At 40.2% G+C, this 27,061-nt stretch overlaps 2 protein-coding genes across 2 annotated transcripts; one reads left to right on the top strand and one right to left on the bottom strand.

Moving 5' to 3' along the window:
* Positions 1 to 1,199: 1,199 nt before the first annotated feature.
* Positions 1,200 to 3,032, bottom strand: LOC134670892 (ecdysone oxidase-like). The gene is made up of 2 exons (XM_063528711.1): positions 2,883 to 3,032; positions 1,200 to 2,758 (listed from the first exon to the last, which is right to left on the bottom strand). The coding sequence occupies exons 1-2, from the start codon at positions 3,006 to 3,008 to the stop codon at positions 1,226 to 1,228; spliced, it is 1,659 nt and encodes a 552-aa protein (XP_063384781.1). The 5' UTR covers positions 3,009 to 3,032; the 3' UTR covers positions 1,200 to 1,225.
* Positions 3,033 to 11,135: 8,103 nt separating this feature from the next.
* Positions 11,136 to 25,910, top strand: LOC134669939 (ecdysone oxidase-like). Its single transcript, XM_063527563.1, has 3 exons — positions 11,136 to 11,304; positions 14,826 to 14,959; positions 24,375 to 25,910. Exons 1-3 carry the CDS (start codon positions 11,136 to 11,138, stop codon positions 25,908 to 25,910), a joined length of 1,839 nt encoding a protein of 612 aa, XP_063383633.1.
* Positions 25,911 to 27,061: the final 1,151 nt, after the last annotated feature.

Here is a 27,061-nt window from a genome sequence, read left to right as displayed (position 1 = left end):
ATTGACCTAAACTCATATTACATTTTTTACTTCTTTTGACCTCAAAAATGCGTGGTTAAAATTATTCGGTTTCCTCACGTTACACCGTGTATACACTATTCTTTTTGCTATGGGCTTTGGAGACGATCAATTTTGTTCATTGACAATGTAGTGTGACGTGTAAGAAAATACATACATGAATTTTATACGGTAAAAACGGACAGTAAAAAAATGTGAACACCGAATAGGGGTCATCCATTAATTACGTCACACGAATTTCTAGGTTTTTTGACCCTTCCCCCCCTCCTTGTCACACTTGGTCACATTTGGCAAACCCCTCCCCCTAGTGTGACGTCACATTTTTTCTACGAAATCGCCAAATCGAATTAAGTAAGTACCTAAGTACTTATTATTAATATTTTATCAAAATATTTTTGACGATATAAATATTAGTAATTTTATTACTTAAAACTGCCTAGGAAAGAAAATTAAACGACTAAAAACGATTATCGTTTTAAAAACTTGTTATTTAAATGTACAGCGAATAAAATAATTTAAATAAATTTTTGGTTACTGATGAAGTTAAAGTGACGTCACAAAGTTTGTGTCTCCCCCTCCCCCATGTCACAATATGTCACATTTTCTTGACCCCCTCCCTCCCCCTAAACGTGTGATGGAATTAATGGATGACCCCATATTTGGATTCTGATTATGATTACAGTGAATAAGCCCCCATTCGCACGGTAGGTAGCTTTTTCAACGCGCGTTAAAAAAGCGTTTGAATGACACAATTGGATAACCATGTATTGTATTCACACGACAGCGGTGGCGCTTTTTATCAAGCGTTGTTGGATTTTCGACTTTAAGCCTTGGTCGTTAAAACGAATTTAGAGTGCGGACAGATTCAAGCGCTTTTTTAACCCGTGGAGCGCCCCAAATTTACCAGTAGTATGGAATCCTATAATAGTTACCAGCACACGTGTGACAGTAGGGCGCTCCACGGTTAACGCGCGTTGAAATAGCTGTCGTGCGAATGGGGGCTTAAAGTATGTAAGTCAAAATAACGAGTTGCCAATCCACATTGTTCAGACTATACTGAACTGTTGTCATATAAATGAGAATAATTATTATTCTGCGCTATTATAGCGCCCTCTTGAATTGCCAATCATAATGATCATAATTCCTGGTCAGGCTTTACCTGCTAATAAATACTTGGTCGGTACCATCCCTCATTTCCCGGAATTTATCAGTGATCACTTATTCCATATTCGCTTTTTATAATATCGCTAGCCTTTTCTGCAATCATGATTGTTGGTGCATTTGTATTCCCGCTGGTGATGGTGGGCATTACACTCGCATCTATTACTCTCAAGGCAACTAGCCCTCTCACTCTGAGTCGTTCGTCCAACACCCCGTCGGGACCCATGGCACACGTGCCAACAGGGTGCCACTGTGAAGAAGCTATATTCAAAACATAACATTTCCAGTATTCATGGCTACTAAAAACCAAGTTTCTACAATTTGTGATATTCAATTTTACAATCTCAGAGCCGACTGAATGAAAATATGTCGTGTTGATGACGCTCACATAATCTTCCATGTAGCGAGCGTGTTTATCTAAATCTCTTTCATTAGAGTAGTAGCCCAAGTTGATTTGAGGATATTCTTCGGGGTTGTTGCTCTTCAGTGTAATATTACCCCTGGATTCAGGATGCAGCATATTCACTATTGAAAACAAAGTCTCTTGTGTTTGACCCGCAAGCGCTATAGATGTACAAATGTCGTTGGTTAATCCAAAGACGACGGAGCATATTAGTGTTGACATTACAGTAGCAGCTGGAAATGGAAACACGGTCGTCTGATAATCTGGGAATAACTGAGATTTATTTAAAGCCACATGGCCAATTATTGCAGGCGTCGGAAATTTATTTAAGTTTGTTAAGACCTCTACATTTTGAACCACAGTTTTCAAGCCTTTTTTACCTGTCAGAACTACAAGTATTGAAGCATGATCCTGCAAATTTTGACCTACATTAGGAGAGTCTAATATAATATTTATGCCTTTCAGTGCTAAGTGATGTTTTGGTCCAACACCTGACACCATCAGCAACTGAGGAGAGTTAATGGCTCCAGCTGATAAAATTACTTCTTTCGACGCCTTAAGCTTAATTATCTTTTTATTCTGCAATTTAACTTCAACGCCTATAGCTCTTTTACTTTTATTAAAAAGTATTTTCCTGGCGAACGTGTTCCTCAGAACGTACAAGTTGGGTCTGTTTTTGATAGGCCTTAAAAAGGCTACTGCCGTGCTTTGTCGGATACCCTCGTCGATAGTATACTGTGCTGGCGAATATCCCAATTGCTGGAAACCATTAGTATCTATCCGAATATCATGTCCATTTTCCCTGAACGCTTCAAAGTATTTTCTGGATCTTTCCTCCCATATTGGACGAGTTATGCCCAGGTAACCATCGGTGCGATGTAGAGATGCGGTTTCACTAGTCATTATTTGGAGATCGTTAAGTCTTTCGCTTTTCATAAAATAGTACGTGACGTTATCCCAGTCCCAGCCCGGGTTGTGGAGAGCCCAAGAGTCGTAGTCCGCTTTATTTCCTCTGACGTAATACATGTAGTTGGCGCCACTTGATCCGCCGAGCATTTTTCCTCGTGTAAGATGGATGTTTTTAGTCCTGTGAGCCTGGCAGGAATAGCCATCATTCTGCGTGTAGTAGTTCCAATCTGACATGGAGTAGTCAACGAAGGGAAAGAAGCCGGGTATCTGAAAAAAAAAACAATTCATAAATGTAGTGTCAATTTTTTTGGGTTCCTTTGTAAACAAGGAACACGCACAGAAAAGTAACGAAGTAAGCGATATTGTGTTTAATTGAATAGTAAGAACTGACTGTAGCCTCAACCGGTGGGTCGTCTCCAGCCTCTATCAGCAGTACGGTCCAGTGCGCGACCTCAGTGAGCCGGTTCGCCACCACGCAACCCGCTGATCCCGCACCCACTATGATGAAGTCAAACATGTCACCATCTGAAACAATTATAATTATTAACTTTAGTCTAAAGTGGTATCCAGACGGGACTGATCAAATCGGTCGATTTGATCAGAAATGAAATTAACGTCAATCTCCAATTTAGATTTATGGTGATATTAGAGCCCTCTAAATTGAAAAAATGCCCCAGAACGAAAATACTGGCCTCACAAATTGGTATTCTTGCGTCCGCACCTCATTTTATCGGTAATATCGATCATTATCGGCGGTTGAATTCGGCGAGCCAAATTGGTATTCGCGTCCGCACCTCCTGATTCGATCGGGCAATTGAATCAGAAAAAATAATAATAATTTAGCCTATATACGTCCCACTGCTGGGCACAGGCCTCCTCTCAAGCACAAGTAAACCCTCTCAAGTAATTGAATCAGATTGGCGAAAAATTGACTAATCTGGATACGCCTTAAGAGACGATTTTTTAGTCCCCAGTGACGAATAGGATTTATTTTATCCCGTTGATTACACCACTCTCATGTGTCATTCCTTGATTTCTATACGTTAGCTCGCAATTCAGATCATGATTTCATGTTTGTGGTTTGTGGGAAGGACCACCTACTCTTTAACACTGCAGTTAATGTTACCTACAAAGAATTATACACTTACTTATAATCCAACAACGAAAGCTAATGAAAATGACCCCCGGGCCCCGTACTTACTTACTGTGAACTGTAGCTTGTGGCGGGTAGTCGTGAGAGCCCAGATGGAGGGCAGAAATAATGGCCAACGCCGCTTGAATCAGTGCGATAGCCGGACGGATGACTTCCACCTCTCTGATGGACAGCAATAAGGTGTTGAACACCATTCTGGAAAGTAGGTGATACAATCATTTTTAATGTTTTAAACCTTTCCTGTTTTTTCCTTAAGCATAAGATTTCAAGTTCAAAACAGTTCTAACACTTTGACGCGATATTACGCAACATAAGGGCCAACTGCCATAAGGTACAGTCAAGGAATTTAAATTCCGACCCATTTCGTACTTTGTCACAGTGACAACCGTATGAGGTCTCTAGCGGCTTTCATATTGATTGTCACTGTGACAAAGTACGAAATGGGTCGGAATTTAAATTCCTTGACTGTACCTTTACCCGTGGAACGTCACATTTTATGTTAAGTATAACTTTTAAAAACCGCCCAATATGTATTATAAGCGTTCCGCGTATATCACATAAGTATTTTATAAAGTATTATTTTTTGTAAGACAGACTCACGCTTAACTTCAAAAGTATAGCAAACATCGAAATCGTTAAAGCCGTTTCCGAGATCCCCGAAATATATACTCAAGTATATAAATAAATAAACAACATAGTAGATTAGATTTAGTTATTCTTTGTGACTCTACAGAACAATGGCTATTGGTTGCTAAATAGATTAACACATTCGGTGCCGGTGACATGATTGACCTGTCGTGTCATTGTCATGTCGCAAACTGACGGCGCGATTCGGGAAATGAATTAGAGATTCACTAGATACGAAATATAATAGTAAAGATATGTGACGTTCCACGGCAATAGGTACCTTATGGCGGCTGGTGCTTACGCTATTATTAAGCCGCTCCAATATTCTTCATATCTAGTGAATCTCTAATTCATTTCCCGAATCGCGCCGCAAGTAGCCTCGTGTGCGAGCATCTTATTGACCACGTTTGTTCAGCTTAGGTCAAAAACGTTCGGGAAAACCGCCGTCTTTTCTGTGGATATTTCAAAAGTTAACGAGTTCGCTACATTTTTCTAAAGTGGCGCTTATTAACAGTCCTCCGGACGGCATCGGCCTGTCAAAATTTTGACAGTTCCGAACAACTGACAAGCCGATACCGTCCGGCGGACTGTTAATCAGTGGGCCCCTTAAAGGGCCCTTCGCACTCGTGCGCGAATCACGGCGCGAAGTTGCGAACTTCGTAGATTGTTCACGCCAGGAGACGCGAAGCGCGAACTTGTAAGACTCGCTCATTCAGACATTCACAAATTCAAAATTGCACATGCACAAGAATGAATGTACAGTCAGTCACCTGTAATAACATTGCTCCACATTCCAGATCCGCACCGCTCTTGACGCCACAGTACACATGGCTCTCCAGACCGCCAAGGACAGAACCAGATGGAGAGAGATTGTGATCCAGAAGGGAGGTCATGACCCTCATTACTAAGGATTACGAGGCAAGGAGGAGGATATTATCTAGACACGCGGCAGCGTGTCAAGCCAAGTTCAAGCAAAGGAACTGGCTAGCCAGCGCCAAGTGTAATATTACACGAACCACTTGGTGCCACTTTTGACCCTTCTATAACTCAAAACATCTTTAACGTAAACACATAAAACTACGTGTGTTTAATTATATCCATAAGGACATCTAGAAGCCCAAATTTCATGAAGCTAGCTCAAACGGTTATAAAGATATGAAGGTCAAAAAGTCGTAAATTTTAAGACTGACTGACATACCTATAGTACCTAAACCTAACCTACTTCCAGATGACCTAGAAGGATGAAATTTGGAATCCAGCTCAGTTATTGTGTGAAAACGTAGGAAAAAATCTAAAAATTAAAAAAAGTTATAAAATAGGGGGGGTCCCCATACAAAAAAACCATTTTTTATTGTGACTGACATATAAGTACCTAAACCTAACCTACTTCCAGATGACCTAGAAGGATGAAATTTGGAATCCAGCTCAGTTATTGTGTGAAAGCGTAGGAAAAAATCTAAAAATTAAAAAAAGTTATAAAATAGGGGGGGTCCCCATACAAAAAAACCATTTTTTATTGTGACTGACATATAAGTACCTAAACCTAACCTACTTCCAGATGACCTAGAAGGATGAAATTTGGAATCCAGCTCGGTTATTGTGTGTAAGCGTAGGAAAAAATCTAAAAACAAAAAAAAGTTAATAAATAGGGGGGGTTCCCATACAAATTTCTTTTTTATTGTGACTGACATATAGTACCTAAACCTAACCTACTTCCAGATGACCTAGAAGGATGAAATTTGGAATCCAGCTCGGTAATTGTATGTAAGCGTAGGAAAAAATCTAAAAATAAAAAAAGTTAAAAAATAGGGGGGGTCCCCATACAAAAAACCTGTAATACGCGCTAAACAACCGGCCAACGGTGTGTCGTTGGCGGCGCGCGGCACCACATAATTAATACAAAGAACAGAAGTAAAAAACATGCAGCGGAAACACAAGAAAAAACATTAAATCTCAATACCTGCCTAGTTTTCTTTACAAAAAGTATTGATATCCCATCAAAAACATAAATGTAAAAAAGGAGAGCCAAGTTCAATACAAAAATTATGCTTGGCTGTGGGGTTCGCCGCAAAAAGAATGGAGATTTAAATGAGTGCCAAGTTCTATGCAAAATCCAAATATGTATTTATAGGAACAAAATAACATTATAAACAAGTATTAAACTCTATTTCTTTGCTTTATTGGATACCTATAACAATTGCTGTTATTTAAAAAAAATGTGAGATCTTAAAGTAGGTTAGATTTGGCTTGGCCAGTTTTTATCAGAATTACAAAATATATATGTTGAATAACTTTATAAAATGACTGATGTAATGAAAACTGGCCAAGTCAAATCTAACCTGCTTTAAGATCTCGCATTTTTTTTAAATAACAGCAATTGTTATAGGTATCCAATAAAGCAAAGAAATAGAGTTTAATACTTGTTTATAATGTTATTTTGTTCCTATAAATACATATTTGGATTTTGCATAGAACTTGGCACTCATTTAAATCTCCATTCTTTTTGCGGCGAACCCCACAGCCAAGCATAATTTTTGTATTGAACTTGGCTCTCCTTTTTTACATTTATGTTTTTGATGGGATATGGTTTTACAACAAAACAAAATGGAAAAACAGCTAAATTACGTATGATGCCATAGAGATAGCCCAACCGAATATTCGGTTAGGTATGAGCTGAACTGAATATTTGGCAAAGTCCATATTCGGCCCATCTCTAGATATCAGTAGATAGGTAGGTACTACTAAGGCAATTAAGTAACCTAATACGTGTAGGTATACATGTATACATGTTATGACTGAAATAAGAAACAATGAAACCTAAACAGGATAAAGTAGTATAGTGTTTATTCTAAAAACATTTTCTTTACAGCCGGTAAAGCCACAATGTGTTGAATATCAGTTTTCATGAAATTTACAAACAATTAACAGCAGCAAAATTCTACATTCTGATTTTGATGTTCGGGATATCGCAAATCTTGAGTCATTGTGGTCAAACGAAATTTTTCATTACTTATACCGGGTGTTTCCTGTAACATGAGCAAATAATTAAACCATATATTGTATTCCTCAAACGATATATAACTTTTGATTAACAACTTTAAAAAAAGTATGAAAGATTTTACCTTTTTCATACAAATTAAATATTATTTTCAATGTACGTTGACATCAGTGTGTTTGAAGTTGCTTGTCACTAAATCTGTAATACATTGCTTCTTAGAATAAATTTTAAAGTGTAATAAATATCAAAACATAAGTTATTTTTAAAAGTTGCTGAACAAATGTTGGTCTGTTTGAGGAGTACCTATAGCCTACTGTTTAATTTATTGCTCCTGTTACAGGAAACACCCGGTATACTGATTAGTTGATTGCTATCCAATGTAAGTTTCTAATTTCTATGACTAAATGCCGGGTTATGTCACCAACTGTCAGTAAAAACAGTACAATACGACTCAAGTGTGACTTTCGTGTTGGTGAATTATTTGTAGGTACCTACTAACTACTACCTATGTATATAATGTGGTTAGTGGTACAGCTTTTTCAATGTCGCGAGTGGTTGGGTTCAGTGCAATAATTGCAGTTGAACTAAGTTGAGAGTTAAGAGTATTAACACAAATACTTAAAAGTTAAGTGAAGGTAGAGCTAGACCAAGAAAAGTCTGCACAGATTTTGATAGCACGCGCAGTGCAGTGCAAGTGATGTGTTAATTATAATCATCGTCATATTCCTCGCGTTATCCCCGCACTTTGTCACGGCTCATGAGAGTCTGGGGTCCATTTAACAACTAATCTCGTCGTAGGTACCTACTACTTTCTATGAAAGCGACTGCCATCTGACCTTCCAACCCAGAGGGTAAACTAGATCTTATTGGGATTAATCCGGTTTCCTCACGATAGTCACGATGTTTTCCTTCACCGAAAAGCGACAGGTTCTTAAATATCAAATAAAATTACGTACATAACCCCGAAAAACTCATTGGTACAGTCACTTGCAATAATATTTTACATACTTACACAAGAAAGGCCGCAAAAATATCTAACATGATCTTATTTATTATTATTTATTTATTTATTAACATAAAAATATACATTATTATATTTTTTCATACAAATTAAATAGTAAGATGTATTTGTACAGCCCTAAGAGTGTGTTACATATTTTTGCGGCCTTCGAAGAGTAACATATCATTGCAGGTGACTGTACAGTCAGCCAAGAAAGTGGTTTACCACTTTCTTGGCTGACCGTACGAGACGGGGTTCGAACCCGTGACCTCCGGATTGGAATTCGCACGCTCTTATACCACTAGGCCTTATTACACTTAACGAAGTAAGAAATATGTGACGTTATCTAAGAAAAGGGACCTTATATATTGTCAATGGCGCTTAACGCCATTATTAGCGATGCTCCGATTTAATTTCAATGCCGCGCGACGCTGTGCGGCGTAAGCGCCATCGACAATAAGGTCCCTTTTCATAGATAATGCCCCATATAAGAGAGTTGATAAAAAAGGTTGATCAATTTTAAATAATGTAGGTGTATTCGGGTAATTTCGTATGTCGGACAATTCCGAAAATCTGATGAAAATGAACCAAAATTCCATCATAATAAGAGCCCGTTTTCGGAATTATCCAACGGTTTTCGACATTCGTAAATTTCGTAATTACCCGAATATTGGCTATGTGCGAAGTACATGGTGGGGTAAGGTAAAGCGATCGCAGCGCATGAGGCGGTGAAAATTGGAACTAACGTCGGATAGCGTCTTTAACATTTCATACAAGTTATATGGCTCGAAATGGAACTTTAATGTACGATTACTCCTGAGATATTCATTTAAATTGTATGGTGTAATCAAATCAAATCAAATTTAACCACTAGCCGCCCATACGTCAAACCTTGCCAAGCAAAATGAAATTTTGAGTTTGTCAACACAAAGTTCAAATTAGAATGGAACAGGAGATCTTTTTATAGGTCTCTGGGCGGCGAGAGGTTAATCAAATTTCACTTGCAAGATTTGATTACAGACAGACAGACATACAGACAACGGTCAGGTGAAACTAAATAAAAGCTTGTAAAAAGTGGCCACAGGCATCGTTTTCTTTTAAGCCAATTACCAATCTCCAAAAATACTATTTACAATACATTATTGAATAACTTATGGAAGATTTTAGACTCGGATCCAATTAATTAAACCTTTTGTATAATAAAATTTATGTACTCAGAAAAAAATATAGGCTTAGGTACTTACATTCCTATTTTGATTTCCTTGGTTAAACAATTATACACACTTTGTCATATAATAAACAGTTTTATTGGTACGTTAACAAATTTTGCAAAAAATTTAAGCTCGATGTAGTTTCACTATTATTATTTAAAAAAAAAATCACTTAAATTTTAATACATGTAAACTTAAATTCATTATAAATCGGAAGTAGAAATGTGAACTTTAAATATTTTTTTGTTCACGCAGACACATTACCCATTCAATGTATGGTAATAAGGTATAGTACAGGGTACGTCTTAACTAATCAAGTAGTTCGGCTGATTTAAATATGTATATCGTGGGAAGCCGTTCCCCAACACTAAAAGTTACTAAGTATCATTTGAAGTGTTATTTATATTATATGCTTTTTGCTGTACAATAGCGGTGGCATGTACCTACACATGTAATAGTTTAAAATATGGTTGGAAGCAGAGGTGACTTTACCCATTCGGAAATCCCGGAATTAAAACATAAGTAGGTACCTATATTTTACCTGTGTACGTATTTAGAAACTTGAACCCGCCCCTAAAATTAGTGCGATAGGGACAACTGCAGCTGAGGCTAAAAATCCAGCGTAAAAATGTCAAAAATCGAGGTTTCGTAGTCCTCTTTTTCCTCCTCCAAATCTTAACCAATCGTAACCAAATTTGGAAATCTGAATGATTATGAAATTATCTGTGTCGGACCGTTTTGCTTTTTTGGCTAATTGATATCAGTTTTGAATACCACGCCTCTCGTTGCGGCATAGTCAATTAGGCCATTTTGGCCATTTTTGAAGGGCTCTAGCGCCTTAAAAAACAAAAATATCAAAAAAAGCAAAACGGTCCGACACAGATATTGAAAATATTAATCTGTGTTGAAAAAATCATTGCTCTAGCTTCAAAAACCACGGAGGAAAACGAGGACTACGTTTGTATGGAGGAATGACCACTCCTGTTGGCTCTTAAGTCATACCAAACTAACTCGGCAGCGATTTTGATAGCACAGCCTGTACAAATGTTGTTTTAAACGACAAACTTCTATGAAATTATGACGTTTAAAATAACACTTGCATAGTTTGTGCAAAATCGCTGCCAAGTCAAATTTAAAAACTTAATTATATATACGCGCTTTAAGTCCCGTTTCATTATGATTGGGTCAAAATTACGAAATTCAAGATAGTGGCCATTTTTACAATTTTGACTACCTACGAATTCATATTCAGACTTCTACCTTCCGAAACCTCAGATATCAATTTCCATGATGATTAGACCAAAAATGGCTAAATTCAAGATGGTGGCCATTTTTAGGGTTCCGCAGCGGAACCCTAAAAATGGCCAGGTTCCGCACCCAAAGGGTAAAAACGGGACCCTCTATTACTAAGACTCCACTGTCCGCTCCGTGTGTCCGCCTGTGGTCCGCCTAGTTCAGCTTAAAAACATCGAAATGCCGGTACGTGCCCCTATATAGCAACGGTGTGTTTCAAATCGAAGAACTTAACTTCGCTTCGCTCCCTCGTTCGATAATTAATGAATCAAAACTTCCGAAATCTACAGGCATGCCACTTGCTGATAGGTGTGTTTCAGGTTGAATGTAAGAACTTCGTTTCGCTCGCTCAATCGACAAAGATGGCTTGGTGGAACATGCTGGATTCGTACGTGGCAATAGCGGAAGTTAAAGCCATGAGGCCCGTCATGTGGATCCTGCAGCTACTGTTCGCAGGCGTATCCTGGCTACATCTGAGAACCTACGTGCCTGTAGCTACCTATACCTACCCGCGGCACGCAGAAGTTTTCAGTAAGTTTACCATATCTAGAACTCTATTTGATGCTCAACTATTCAAGTAGCATATACAGGGCGAAATCGGGGTCGTGATTCAAACCTATTGTACTTAACTCGGTAAATTAACGTGATGTTAGGTATAAAGTTAATTTTTAAATAATTGCAGCCATCCATTAATTAATCAACAATTTAAGTATCCCAGTTAAAAACTCAAATTATGGTTACCTTACAATTAATGTTAAAACCTATTTAATAAACAACTGATTAGATGAGTAAGAAATGTCAACCGTCACTGTTATGACAAAGTCAAAACTTCAAAATAAAATCATTCAAAGATTGTACAGTCAGCAGCAGATATACCTGAGCGGGCAAGGTGTCCAAGAAAACATATACACTTCAATCGTCACAAAAATAAGGACATCTAAGATGTCATTTTCACGTAGGCTTTCAGTTCGTCACAAATACCTTAACTTCTGAGTTTTTCTTTAACACATACACCCTTATTTAATCACAATGACAATAACGGTTAAAAAGTCAGTGGTAACTAAGCAATCAAATTCAAGCTGCTGTCATTAATACCTACACGCACTGCCAATCACGTACGTCAGCAGCCAGGGTGCCACCAGTTGCTAAGCAGTTGTTATTTCAATGGTAACTAAGCATCAACATGTTATCTGTTTAACTTTAAAATAAAAACTGTAGCACTCCGAATTGACACCTCCTTTCTTAAAGAAGTATTTTATCGTTAAGTGTCAAACTTATACAATAAATAAGTAGGTTCTACTAGAATGATCGGTTTTTTTATTTTAACTGTCATATGCAGCTGTTCTTCCAAACCGTTGATCATATTATATACCTATGTTAATATATTTATTTAGCCCACTTATTGTAGTAAAATACAGGGTGGCCCATTTAGATCGGCCAGTATGGGAAAATCTGATACTATACGATATACACCGATCTCTTCTTAGGAATCATCGATTTTAGTAACACGAAACACGAAAAACTGCATTCATACATTAAAAAAAATGTGTACTCAGCTCGGGAATCGAACCCCGAACGTTTTGAAAAATAAAACTAAGACTATTTCTTCTATTTAGATATCGATTGTGTAGGTCTTAAGCAATAAATGTTACTATGAAACATGATGTCTGAAATTAATAAAATGCATTGTTTTCATATCCTTTAATTTAATTTAGTCAGTTTTCGAAAAGACCAGCATTTTTAGGGTTCCGTACCCAAAGGGTAAAACGGGACCCTATTACTAAGACTCTGCTGTCCGTCCGTCTGTCCATCGACATCCGTCCGTCTGTCACCAGGCTGTATCTCAGGAACCGTGATAGCTAGACAGTTCAAATTTTCACAAATGATGTATTTCTGTTGACGCTATTATAAGTAACAAGAAATACTAAAAACAGAATAAAATAAAGATTTAAGTGGGGCTCCCATCTACAACGTCCTGATAGAAAGTCGTACATACACTACATGTGACATTAAATATCTTCAAAAATTATATAAACTAATGCGAAATTAACATAAAACCAGAAGACACTAATTAATAATAGAAATGAAATCCAAAAAAAAAACAAAAAGCTGTAATCTCTAGGTGCGTACGACTGAGATTTGAACCCGCGGTCTCTGCTTTGAAAAGCAAACGCCTGTTACTGAGACCACGACGTGCCTTGACAATTGGCTCTAAATTCGGCTTCAGTTAGCTTTTGCTATGTGTCATTCGTCTTGACGATTCTGTTAAAAGAAATAGTTTGCAGTAAGTTGACCGAGAGGCTCCTGTCAAATGGTTGAAGGGCAAAACGTGAGATAGATGTATGTGATGACAAGACTGTACTGCTTTCGATGATTGTCAAAACGCTTTACCTGAAATTAGCATGGCTATCTTTTATTCAATATTCGACCATACTTGTATGCTTTAAAGTCTATTTTTCCATATTGTTCAGATATATTTGACACGTTGACCGCTTAGATACCATTGGTTTTTTGACAGCTAAGGTATCAATGACTTGTTGTAAGTGTAGAAATTAATGAATAGCGACTGTTAACATATTTGTGATACGTTGAGCGCTCACAAGTAAATACTACCATGACAGTCAACAACTTTTTGACAGTTTAAACGTTTACCTCTCTTTGAGCACCTGGAGTGTATAGCGACTTCTGCTGCTGACTGTACATTGAGTTCATTAATTCTGGCAATTCTGAAGATAATTAAGCAGAAAAATGCCCGCGGCATATCCGTTTTCAAATGTTGAGGGGTCTGACATGGTAATGTTTTATTACCAAGCGCGTCGTGCTACCACTGCTCGGGATTTAGTCCAGCAACGTTATCCATTGATATGTTGAGACAATTAAGTGATGCCTGAATTACTGCGAAAAGTGCCGGAACATTACTTGCATAACTTACACTATCAACATGATGGTGCTCCGGCTCATTTTAAACACTGAGTACGCAATCATCTCGATGAACAGTTCCCGGGACGTTGGATTGGCCGCGGCGGACTCGTGGCGTGGCCTCCTCGTAGTCCCGACCTGACGCTCAATTGCTTTTACACTGAATGTTAAATCGAAGATAAGCGTTATCAGTTACTTAACGTAAGTTACCAATACTTTCTTTACTAGATGTTTGTCTTGTCAAGTCTGTAGGGTGACCATGACTCTAAATAAGAAATTATTTTGTATTTTATTTTTGTATGTGCGAAAAAGATACAAATTAATGCAGTCTAATCTACAGTGTTGTATTCCTAATTAAGTGGCAAGTCTTATTTTTCTTTCTTGCTACACGACCCCGATTTCACCCTGTATAGATCAGGCATAGATAGGTTAGGCGGGATAAATATAATTAAGACACGGGTAAAAATAAGAATAAGTTTTTAACATTCAAAAACTTATTCTAATTCATTCCTATTCCAGTTAAAGAAGCCTTGTGTGTAGACTTATTTTTAAATGGAATATAGGAATGAAATAGGGGAGAGGAGGGACAAACGTAGCGGTGGGTGGAAAGTAACTTATGTAGGTTTATCTAATAGTCAAAACACCACTCCGCTGTGCTATTAGGTGATAGCCGATGGCGCCCCCTTCACTTGCATTCAGTCGAAACGGGCGCCACGTGCTATTACGTTGTGTGAGAGGACGCAATGTGAATTTCGAATCAAAAGTACATTTTTTGACTTTTAGTTATTTTAATGTTTACTTTGTATTAAATACATTTATCTGAATATTTACATATTGGTTTAGGCCCAGTTCTACATATTTCTATCTCTACAGATTTTAAATTTTACAAAATTCCCAATTCTACATACCAAATTTGAATTTTACTGAATCTTAATCCTACATATTCACAATTCTACATATTCCCAATTCTTTATAATTGGAATTCTACAAAATCTCAATTCTACATATTCGCAATTTGCTATAGAAGAGATAAGTCATTCTTTAGATATTGATTGAGACATATGGCTTCTCGAGCTCAAGTTTATTCGTGAGCTATATTAATTAACATGTATACGCACACTTGTTATGCTTAGATGGAGAAATGTTCGACTTCATCGTGGTGGGTGCGGGGTCGGCGGGGGCCGTGATTGCTGCACGGCTAGCCCAGGTTGTCGAGTTTCGGGTGCTGCTAATCGAGGCGGGGGGCGATCCGCCTGTTAACACTGAGGTATACCTACTCTAACCCCTTATAGCCACGTCAAATTAAGCCGAATTTGGGCAAGCTGCGGAAATAATTCGTGTAGTTTTGAAAATTGGTACAGGCATACCTTGTGGTGTCTAGATAAACATACTAAAAGTCCTCGAGGGTAGGGGGTGTGCTGGGGGTGTAAAGGGGGGTTGAAGGTACCTTTTTTCATATTTTTGCTCATATCTCGAAAATGTGTACGAATTGCATTATAATTACTTCGGACAAAAGTTTTAACATAAAATTTACTACAAATTTGGTTATGTTTATTTTTACTCTGCGATCAATACTTTAGGAGCTACAGGCTGTTAAAGTTAAATAAGAGATAAAAAATAGACGGTTTAAAAAAACGTCGTATTTTCATAATTGTTCATCATAAATAAAAATTTTAATTGAGAATAAGCAAGCTAAATGACCTGCTGATAAAATATAAAAAAACCGGCCAAGACCATGTCGGGTCATGCTCAGTGTAGGGTTCCGTAGTTACCCGTCCGTCAAAATAGACTATTTGCAAAAACTCAAAAACTGACCACCAAACCAATTCGCCGGACGATATCAGCCTGTCAGTTGTTCGGATATCTGTGGGCCTGTTAAGGGATAACTTGAACGTAGAAAGGGAGCGCAGGGCATTGGCGGTTTGAAGTAACATGATTACCCGACCCGCAGGTTTGCTCGTTGTTCACGTGATGTAAAAAATCACGTTCCTTAAATCTTACTTACAATCCTTGTACACGAGCTGCCTGTGGGTGGGTCCGGTACACGAAACGAGCCTACAACGCCTTGCGCGTGCAGCACGTACCTACAGCACAAAATCCTTTTAGAATGCTGATGGGACTGCCTAGCAGGTGCTCTGCATCGGGTATGTTTGTGGCTCACACGGATAGTTTCCCATACTATTAAGTAGGTAGGTACGTATGTTGTATGTTATTACGAAAAAACATACCTACTGTTGGGACTACATCTCGCACGATCTAGTAATGAGACTTCATTACTAACGGATCCCGCAGACCCCGCACTCACCACGATGAAGTGGAACTGCTCACGAACTTCTAGGCTAGAGTACGAGCTACAAGTATTACCTCAAGAGGCGGGTCGCTTCTACCTCGATGACCAGTACCAGCCATTCAAGCAACTCGGCTAGTCCGGCTGACCACAGCCGCCGACTCCGCACTCATCACGATTCGGAACTGTTCACCGACTGCTAATAGCCTAAGCAAATTAGAAAAATCTGCGGAAATAATTCGTGTAGTTTTGAAAATTGGTGCAGGTATACCTTGTGGTGTCCAGATAAACATACTAAAAGTCCTCGAGGGTAGGGGGTGTGCTGGGGGTGTAGAGGGGGGTTGAAGGTACTTTTTTTCATATTTTTGCTCATATCTCGAAAATGTGTACGAATTGCATTATAATTACTTCGGACAAAAGTTTTAACATAAAATTTACTACAAATTTGGTTATGTTTATTTTTACTCTGCGATCAATACTTTAGGAGCTACAGGCTGTTAAAGTTAAATAAGAGATAAAAAATAGACGGTTTAAAAAAACGTCGTATTTTCATAATTGTTCATCATAAATAAAAATTTTAATTGAGAATAAGCAAGCTAAATGACCTGCTGATAAAATATAAAAAAACCGGCCAAGACCATGTCGGGTCATGCTCAGTGTAGGGTTCCGTAGTTACCCGTCCGTCAAAATAGACTATTTGCAAAAACTCAAAAACTGCTTAATCGATTAGGTTCGCTATATTTTTTTCTGAAAGTCTTTACTAAGCTTTACTTTCACGATTTTTTTCATATTTTTTGGACCCATGGTTCAAATGTTAGGGGAACTAAAGTGGAAAACACAACTTTTTTTCTTTCAGATCGATTATTCCCGAAAATATTAAGCAGATCAAAAAATGGTTCTCAAAGACCCGTATTCGTTTTAAAAGACCTATCCAACGACACCCACACTATAGGGTGGAAGCGAAAAAAAATTTCATCCCTTTTTTAATGTACGGCAGCCACCCTAAAAAAATATTTTTTCTAATTTATATTTTACAACTTTGTCAGCGTAACTGATTTATATATTCGTGTCAAATTTAAACATGAAAACTAAAAAAAAATTTTTTATGGTGGTTGCCCTACATTAAAGTGGGGATGAAATTTTTTTTCGCTTCCACCCTATAGTGTGGGGTGTCGTTGGATAGGTCTTTTAAAACGAATAAGGGTCTTCAAGAACCATTTTTTGATCAACTTAATATTTTCGGAAATAATCGATCTGAAAGAAAAAAAGTTGTGATTTACCCCTTAGTTCCCCTAACTTTTGAACCATGGGTCCAAAAAATATGAAAAAAATCGTGAAAATATAACTTAGTAAATACTTTCAAGTAAAAATATAGCGAACCTAATCGGTACAGCTGTTTTTGAGTTATGGCAAATAGTCTATTTTGACAGACGGGTAACTACGGAACCCTACACTGAGCATGGCCCGACATGAATATGGCTTATTTTTTTATATTTTATCAGCAGGTTGCTTAGCTTGCTTACTCTAAGCTAATTTTTTTATTTGTGATGAACAATTACAAAAAAACGACGTTTTCTTAAACCGTCTATTTTTTATTACTTATTTAACTTTAACAGCCTGTAGCCCCTAAAGTATTGATCGCAGAGTAAAAATAAACATAACCAAATTTGTAAGTAGTAAATTTTATGTTAAAACTTTTGTCTTAAGTAATTATAATGCTATTCGTACAGATATTCGAGATATGAGCAAAAATATGAAAAAAAGTACCTTCAACCCCCCTCTACACCCCCAGCACACCCCCTACCCTCGAGGACTTTTAGTATGTTTATCTGGACACCACAAGGTATACCTGCACCAATTTTCAAAACTACACGAATTATTTCCGCAGATTTTTCTAATTTGCTTAGGCTATTAGCAGTCGGTGAACAGTTCCGAATCGTGATGAGTGCGGAGTCGGCGGCTGTGGTCAGCCGGACTAGCCGAGTTGCTTGAATGGCTGGTACTGGTCATCGAGGTAGAAGCGACCCGCCTCTTGAGGTAATACTTGTAGCTCGTACTCTAGCCTAGAAGTTCGTGAGCAGTTCCACTTCATCGTGGTGAGTGCGGGGTCTGCGGGATCCGTTAGTAATGAAGTCTCATTACTAGATCGTGCGAGATGTAGTCCCAACAGTAGGTATGTTTTTTCGTAATAACATACAACATACGTACCTACCTACTTAATAGTATGGGAAACTATCCGTGTGAGCCACAAACATACCCGATGCAGAGCACCTGCTAGGCAGTCCCATCAGCATTCTAAAAGGATTTTGTGCTGTAGGTACGTGCTGCACGCGCAAGGCGTTGTAGGCTCGTTTCGTGTACCGGACCCACCCACAGGCAGCTCGTGTACAAGGATTGTAAGTAAGATTTAAGGAACGTGATTTTTTACATCACGTGAACAACGAGCAAACCTGCGGGTCGGGTAATCATGTTACTTCAAACCGCCAATGCCCTGCGCTCCCTTTCTACGTTCAAGTTATCCCTTAACAGGCCCACAGATATCCGAACAACTGACAGGCTGATATCGTCCGGCGAATTGGTAATCTGTGGGCTCCTTAGGTAGCTCGTGAGGACGTGCCCCAGATATTATACCTTATCCACAACTTTTAATGGGCTAGGGTTCATAAATCGACTAATACATATATTATATATACATACATATATACATATATATATATATATATATACGTACAGGGTGTTTGGTTCATCGTTTGCCAAATTAAAATGGCGGATAAGTGGGGTAGTTTTCTATCTTTTCACGCCCTTTAAAATTTTTTTGGCTCACGTGTATTTTTTTTATCACGAATAAATGAGATGATTTGATTTGATTTTGTTGTTTTTTAGAAATCTTTAGGGCCGACTCGTTTAAATTAAACTTAAATTAAAAAAAAAGTAAGTGGTAGGGAGATGCAACGTTTATTGCGTCGTGATGTCTAAAGCCCCCTCCAGACTATGCGCGTGAATCGCGGGCGAAGCCGCGAACGCGAGTGTGGAGTCTAGTTCGCTGATATGCGAAATCGACTCCAGACTCGCGTTCGCGGCTTCGTGCCGCGATTCGCGCACGAGTGTGGAGCGGGCTTAACGTTAAACGGTTTTATCAAAGTCAAATTTACTGATATTTGACCTCAAGTTTTTTTTATTAACCCTCAAATGTTTTACAACATGTAAAAATGTACAACAAGGTCAATTTTGATTTTAAATTTAAATAAAAACAGAAAGAGACCACGTTCTTGAAATTACTTTACACAATTCTGTGTTTTATCTTCTTTCTAATGATGTACAATAATCCAAAAAAAATACCTTTCATGAACTTCATTTTTAGGGTTCCGTACCCGAAGGGTAAAACGCACGCTGTCCGCGAAAATCGACGCCACACTCGCGTTCGCGGCTTCGCGCCGCGATTCGCGCACGAGTGTGGAGGAGGCTATAGACAAAACCAAAAGCCCGCTCCAGACTATGCGCGTGAATCGCGGGCGAAGCCGCGAACGCGGGTGTGGAGTCGATTTCGCTGTCTGCGAACATCGACGCCACACTTGCGTTCGCGGCTTCGCGGCGCGATTCGCGCACGAGTGTGGAGGGGGCTAAACACAAATTCTATGGACGCGACGCGACGTCGGAACCTAAAGCCTCCTCCAGACTATGTGCGTGAATCGCGGGCGAAGCCGCGAATGCGAGTGTGGCGTCGGTTTCGCAGATTGTTCACGCCTTCAGGCCTTGTTCTCCGGTTTTTGTAGGTATTTCGGCCCGCGTCAAAAGCCCGCTCCAGACTATGCGCGTGAATCGCGGGCGAAGCCGCGAATGCGAGTGTGGAGTCGATGTCGCTGTCTGCGAACATCGACGCCACACTTGCGTTCGCGGCTTCGCGCCGCGATTCGCGCACGAGTGTGGAGGGGGCTAAAGAAGACGCGAAGCGCGAACTTGCAAGACTCCACATTACACAATATTTTGGCTCCTCTGTGGCAAGATAAATGAATGATATTAAGCCCCCTCCACACTCGTGCGCGAATCGCGCCGCGAAGCCGCGAACGCAAGTGTGGCGTCGATGTTCGCAGACAGCGAAATCGACTCCACACCCGCGTTCGCGGCTTCGCCCGCGATTCACGCGCATAGTCTGGAGCGGGCTTTATGATTATATTATATTAAGTAGCTATATTTTACGGTTTTACAATAAAACAAAATGGAAAAACAGCTAAATTACGTATGATGCCATAGATAACTAACAGTTAAACTCGATTAGCTGATGCTTTTCCGCCATATTGCCGCAAACCAAACTGCGAAATCGCCGTGAAGTGTGCGAGTGTGGAGTCATTCGTCAACTTCGCGATATGTTCGCTCCGCGACGTCGCGCCGCGATTCACGCACATAGTCTGGAGGGGGCTTAACAGCTTTTGTGCTATGTAAGAGGGAGATAGCGCCTTCAACTTACGAGAGATAAGTTCCTTTAGGCTAAGCGCGCACCACGACTTTTTGTCGCGCGATAATTTAGTCGTAGAAATGTAACGTATGAGTTTATATGGCAGTGCGCGCATATGCGACAAAAAAATCGCAGCGATTTTAAAATTGTGATTTGTCACATCTTTCCGCGCCTGCTCGCGACGCGATTGTCGCAAAGTGAATTGCAGCATACGGAGTTGTATGGCCCCGCGCGCACTGCGATAAAAAAATCGCACCCGGACATGAATCTAGGATATACCTGGATCTGGCATGAGTGGTGGGGGTAACTGACAGAACGAGGTAGTCTTATGTATCTTTCAGTAGGAGTAGCAGAGAAAGCGGTATTATTGCTTATCCTTGTTACAGTCTCACTTTTTGTTTGTTCCCCACCTTTTTATTAGTATGGAGAATGGTGGGCAACAAATGAATTCGACCAATCACAGTGTCGCGTTTGCGTATGTTTTGTCCCTCACGGAGGCACGCGTATACCACTTCTATGCGATCCTACCTTCTATGCACCCGGACCTCAGTCGGCATTTCGCTCTCCAAGCATCAACAGGTCGGAACCTGCTGCTGAAGATGCTATATGTTGACCATTTAATTATGGAAATAGGAGATCACCTTTGTGGTATAAATACTCAAAGTCACACAGCGATCGCATATTAAAGACAACGTTTCATGACAAACGACTGGTACGAAATCCATGTTGAGAACGAACAAATCGTCGACTTTTTCGTCGCAGTGCGCGCAGTGAATTTTCTGCGATATATTAAGCCCCCTCCAGACTATGTGCGTGAATCGCGGCGCGACGTCGCGGAGCGAACATATCGCGAAGTTGACGTAAGACTCCACACTCGCACACTTCACGGCGATTTCGCAGTTTGGTTTGCGGCAATATGGCGGAAAAGCATCAGCTGATCGAGTTTAACTGTTAGTTATCTATGGTATCATACGTGATTTAGCTGTTTCTCCATTTTGTTTTATTGTAAAACCGTAAAATATAGCTGCTTAATATAATATAATCATAATATAATTCATATTTATCTTGCCACAAAGGAGCCAAAATATTGTGTAATGTGGAGTCTTGCAAGTTCGCGCTTCGCGTCTCCTTTGACGCGGGCCGAAATACCGACAGAAAACGGAGAACAAGGCGCGAAGGCGTGAACAATCTGCGAAATCGACGCCACACTTGCGTTCGCGGCTTCGCCCGCGATTCACGTGCATAGTCTGGAGGGGGCTTTACAGCGCGATTCTAAAATCGTGTCGCAAAAACTAAAATCGTGGTGTGGGCTTAGGCTTAGTTCCAAACCTTCACAACCAACACACCTCATCGCTGAAAAAAAGTAAAAAAACCCGCGTGTGGATAGGCAAAGGGGATTACAGCGTCAATGTTTAGGAATCGATATTTTTTGCCTGTTGCGTCCGTTTACAAAACATCGGGAATAAAACCGGGTAAGTGTGAGTCGGACTCGCGCACGAAGGGTTCCGTACCATAATACAAAAAAAAAACGGTCACCCATCCAAGTATACTGACCACTCCCGACGTTGCTTAACTTTGGTCAAAAATCAGGTTTGTTGTATGGGAGCCCCATTTAAATCTTTATTTTATTCTGTTTTTAGGGTTCCGTACCCAAAGGGTAAAACGGGACCCTATTACTAAGACTTCGCTGTCCGTCCGTCCGTCCGTCCGTCTGTCACCAGGCTGTATCTCACGAACCGTGATAGCTAGACAGTTGAAATTTTCACAGATGATGTATTTCTGTTGCCGCTATAACAACAAATAGTAAAAACAGAATAAAATAAAGATTTAAATGGGGCTCCCATACAACAAACGTGATTTTTGACCAAAGTTAAGCAACGTCGGGCGTGGTCAGTACTTGGATGGGTGACCGTTTTTGTTTTTGCTTTTTTTTTGTTTTTTTTTTTTGCATTATGGTACGGAACCCTTCGTGCGCGAGTCCGACTCGCACTTGCCCGGTTTTTAGTATTTGTTGTTATAGGGGCAACAGAAATACATCATCTGTGAACATTTCAACTGTCTAGCTATCACGGTTCGTAAGATACAGCCTGGTGACAAGCCCCCTCCAGACTATGTGCGTGAATCGCGCCGCGACGTCGCGGAGCGAACATATCACGAAGTTGACGTATGACTCCACACTCGCACACTTCACGGCGATTTCGCAGTTTGGTTTGCGGCAAGATGGCGGAAAAGCATCAGCTGATCGAGTTTAACTGTTAGTTATCTATGGCATCATACGTGATTTAGCTGTTTTTCCATTTTGTTTTCTTGTGAAACCGTAAAATATAGCTGCTTAATATAATATAATCATAATTTAATTCATATTTATCTTGCCACAGAGGAGCTAAAATATTGTGTAATGTGGAGTCTTACAAGTTCGCGCTTCGCGTCTCCTTTGACGCGGGCCGAAATACCGACAAAAAACGGAGAACAAGGCGCGAAGGCGTGAACAATCTGCGAAATCGACGCCACACTTGCGTTCGCGGCTTCGCCCGCGATTCACGCGCATAGTCTGGAGGGCGCTACAGACCGACGGACGGACGGACGGACAGCGAAGTCTTAGTAATAGGGTCCCGTTTTACCCTTTGGGTACGGAACCCTAAAAATGAAGTTCATGAAAGGTTTTTTGGGATTATTGTACATCATTAAGCCCGCTCCAGACTATGCGCGTGAATCGCGGGCGAAGCCGCGAATGCGAGTGTGGAGTCGATGTCGCTGTCTGCGAACATCGACGCCACACTTGCGTTCGCGGCTTCGCGCCGCGATTCGCGCACGAGTGTGGAGGGGGCTTTAGAAAGAGGACAGAACACAGAATTTTGTAAAGTAATTTCAAGAACGTGGTCTGTTTTTAAATTGTTTATACGACAACGGTTTCACTCACTTGAATTTTTAGTCGCTATTGGCGACATGTTTCGGGGGTTCGGGGTGGCAGAGCACGCGTACGATACAGGCGCGTCCCATTTCATTCGATTCGATAGAGCGAGATTACAAGTACGGGAGAAATGTTTTGTGCCGCGTAAGATTCGCGAGGCGATTGAAATTGGACGCCGACCTAATTTCAATCGAGACGGAGGCTGGATGTTGCCACCTGCATGGAAGCCTATAATTCCTGGTATTAGGCGGGATGTGCGTTGTGACGATCGCGTGGACATAGTGAGTGCAGTGTGCTTGATGCCAGAGTCGATGCAGCCGCCCTACCAGACCTTGACCTGACAACTCCGGCTGCGGAGTGCACCGCGCCCCCCGCCCCCGCTCTGTCAGCGCGCGCGCAACGAGCGACGAGGCGAGCGGCGCGATCAGTGCACGAGTTGCAGCCGCCGCGAGCACTCGAGCCTGAGGAAGGACCCCCGACGGGCCCGAAACATGTCGCCAATAGCGACTAAAAATTCAAGTGAGTGAAACCGTTGTCGTATAAACAATTTAAAATATGTCTCACGAAAGTTTAATATCGATGGTCTGTTTTTATTTATTTTTTTATTGAAAATCTAACTTGGCCTTGGGTTAAATTTTTACATGTAAAACATTTGAGGGTAAATAAAAAAAAAACTAGAGGTTAAATGTCAGTAATTTTGACTTTGATAAAACCGTTTAACGTTAGACATTACGACGAAATAAACGTTGCATCTCTCTACCACTTACTTTTTTTTTTATTTAAGTTTAAACGAGTAGGCCCTGAAGATTTAAAAAAACAACAAATAAAGCAATAAAAAAAAGCCCATGAAATGATTTTTTTTTAAAGATAGAAAACTACCCCACTTATCCGCTATTTTAATTTGGCAAACGATGGACCGAACACCCTGTAAGTATATTAACTATGTTTTTCGAGATTTTGACGTAGAGACTTGTCCACTGACGGTAAATGTGCAGCAACATGAATAATAAAAACCTTTTGCCTTATTACAGCTTCCCAGCCTCACTCCGTTCGTGGCTAACACAGAATTTGACTGGAACTACTACACTGAAGACGACGGATACTCCAGCCAGGCTCATAGGACGAAAAACATCCGCTTCACCCAAGGAAAAATGCTCGGGGGTTCCAGTAGCGCTAACTACATGTATTACGTGCGAGGGAATCCGCTGGATTATGAATGGTGGAGTCAATTGGGTGCTGAAGGGTGGGACTATCGTAATGTTACAGACTATTTTAAAAAGAGCGAAGCATTTAAAAATCCAAAAATCGCGGCCCCAAAGCTGCATAACACAGAAGGCCCTATGGGAGTCACATGGATTCCCTGGGACCAGTATACTAAGAAATTTCTCTCAGCATTTAAGAGTTATGACTTTCACCTTGATACGAATCAAGAAAATCAGCTGGGGTATTCTTTCCCTCAATACACAATGTGGGACAAAATTCGACAAAGTACTGCTAACGTTTTTCTCCGACGTGCCAAACACTTGGAAAATTTATTCGTTCTCAAGAACTCCTTATGCACTAAGGTACTTTTCAGTGAAAATAAAACAGCAAGTGGTGTGGAGATTAAATTACCCAGTAAAGAAATCATCTACACCTATGCTAGAAAGGAAATCATTTTATCTGCCGGTGCTATTAACACCCCCAAATTGTTGATGTTATCAGGAATTGGTCCCAGACAACATTTGCGTGAAAAGGGTATTCGCATGTTGGTTGATTTGCCATTAGTAGGCAGGAACTTGCAAGACCATGCTGCAACAATAGTAATACTGACAGGTGAAAAAGGCATGGAATCTGCATATCATAACTTTAAACTGTTTGCGAATCTACACCGATTTCCTACTCCTACTATAATGGGCTTCGAAACGCTATCCGAGAACACTAGTATCCCGAGTATCCCAGATTATCAAACGTTTGTATTTCCACTCCCAGCTGCAACTTTAATTTCGACTATGATTTGTTCCTACGTGATAGACCTCGATGACAGAATTTGCACAGCTGTGGCAGAGATTGGTCAAAAACAAGAAACTCTTTTTACGTTGATAACATTGCTGCATCCACAATCCAGGGGACGCGTAGAGTTAAGGAGCAACAATCCTGAAGCGGCTCCAAAAATATTTACAGGCTACTATTCCAACGACATAGATCTAGAAAAACATGCAAAAAGTGTAATGGATTATATCAAAATCACTGAAAGCCATTATTTAAAGAGTCTCAATTCTACGGTTGTTAACCTGAGAGTTCCTCAATGTCAGAATATAAAATTCAACACTTTAGAGTACTGGAAATGTCACATTCTGAACACAGCTACAACCGTATGGCATCCAGTCGGAACTTGTGCGATGGGTATTGAGGGCCATAGCGTAGTAGATGCTGAGTTGAGGGTGCGAGGTGTTCATAGGCTAAGAATAGGTGACGCTAGTGTTATGCCGGCCATCACTAGTGGTAACACTAATGCGCCTTGTATTATGATTGGAGAGAAATTGGCAGATATGATCAAAATGACCCACACACCAGATTTATTATAGGACCCTATACTTTGTCAAAGGACTGTCTCATTTCAATCATAGACAGAGAGAATCATACTATCTTTGACTTACACTAGTACTTGCACCCAAAAGAAAAGGATGAGTACAGTTTTCCTGGTTCTTACTGACTGACAAATTGGTTTGACTAAAGCAAAGAGTAGTAGAGTCTGGCTACTGAAATTTTACCTAAATGTTTGGCGGGAAATTCAAGTAATCTAGGAATTATAGTTTTGATATAAAGCCCCCTCCACACTCGTGCGCGAATCGCGGCGCGAAGCCGCGAACGCAAGTGTGGCGTCGATGTTCGCAGACAGCGACATCGACTCCACACTCGCATTCGCGGCTTCGCCCGCGATTCACGCGCATAGTCTGGAGCGGGCTTTAGACAATATTTTTATATTCTGTGCACAAGTAAGGTATCTAAAGGCCCCAGTACACAATGGGCCATCGCCGGCCATTCCAAGGGACGCATTTATGCGTTAGAGGGAGCAAGTGATATTGCTATCTCATTCTACCGCATGGCTGCGTCCCTTGGAGTGGCCGGCAATGGCCCATTGTGTACTGGGGCCTTAAGGAAATAAATAAACGTTTAAGGTGACAGTCCATTTCCAACGACAGCTGCACTACTGTTCATTCTACTGTGGAAATTGACAATGACAGCGACGCGTTCAGTACTGCGGTTCGAAATGGAATGTTACCATTACGTGCACTCAAAGTCAGCTCACATAATAATTATCTACCACTATTTAAAGTACAGTCAAAGACAAACATGTTTACGTTCCAACATGATTTTATAGATATTTTTCAGAAGTTTTAGGCCAAGCGCGCACTGCGATTTTAATTTTTGCGACACGATTTTAGAATCGCGCTGTAATATATCGCACAAAAATTCACTGCGCGCACTGCGATGAAAAAGTCGACGATTTGTTCATTCTCGACATGGATTTCGTACCAGTCGCTTGTCCTGACATGAAACGTCTTCAATATGCAATCGCTGTATGACTTGGAGCATTTCCATAATTAAACGGTCAACATCTAGCGTCTCATCTTGTGACTCCATTGGAGATGCAGAGCGGCTACCGCGAAAACCGAAATTCGCAAATTGCGGGGATCTTTCTCTTTTACTCTAATGAAGGCGTAATTAGAGTGAC

The sequence above is a fragment of the Cydia fagiglandana genome, chromosome 1, assembly GCF_963556715.1.
Source record: "Cydia fagiglandana chromosome 1, ilCydFagi1.1, whole genome shotgun sequence".
In the NCBI taxonomy this organism is placed as follows: Eukaryota; Metazoa; Arthropoda; class Insecta; order Lepidoptera; family Tortricidae; genus Cydia; species Cydia fagiglandana.
Note: the sequence above shows the minus strand (reverse complement) of the source record. Positions and strands in the feature narration are given on the sequence as shown.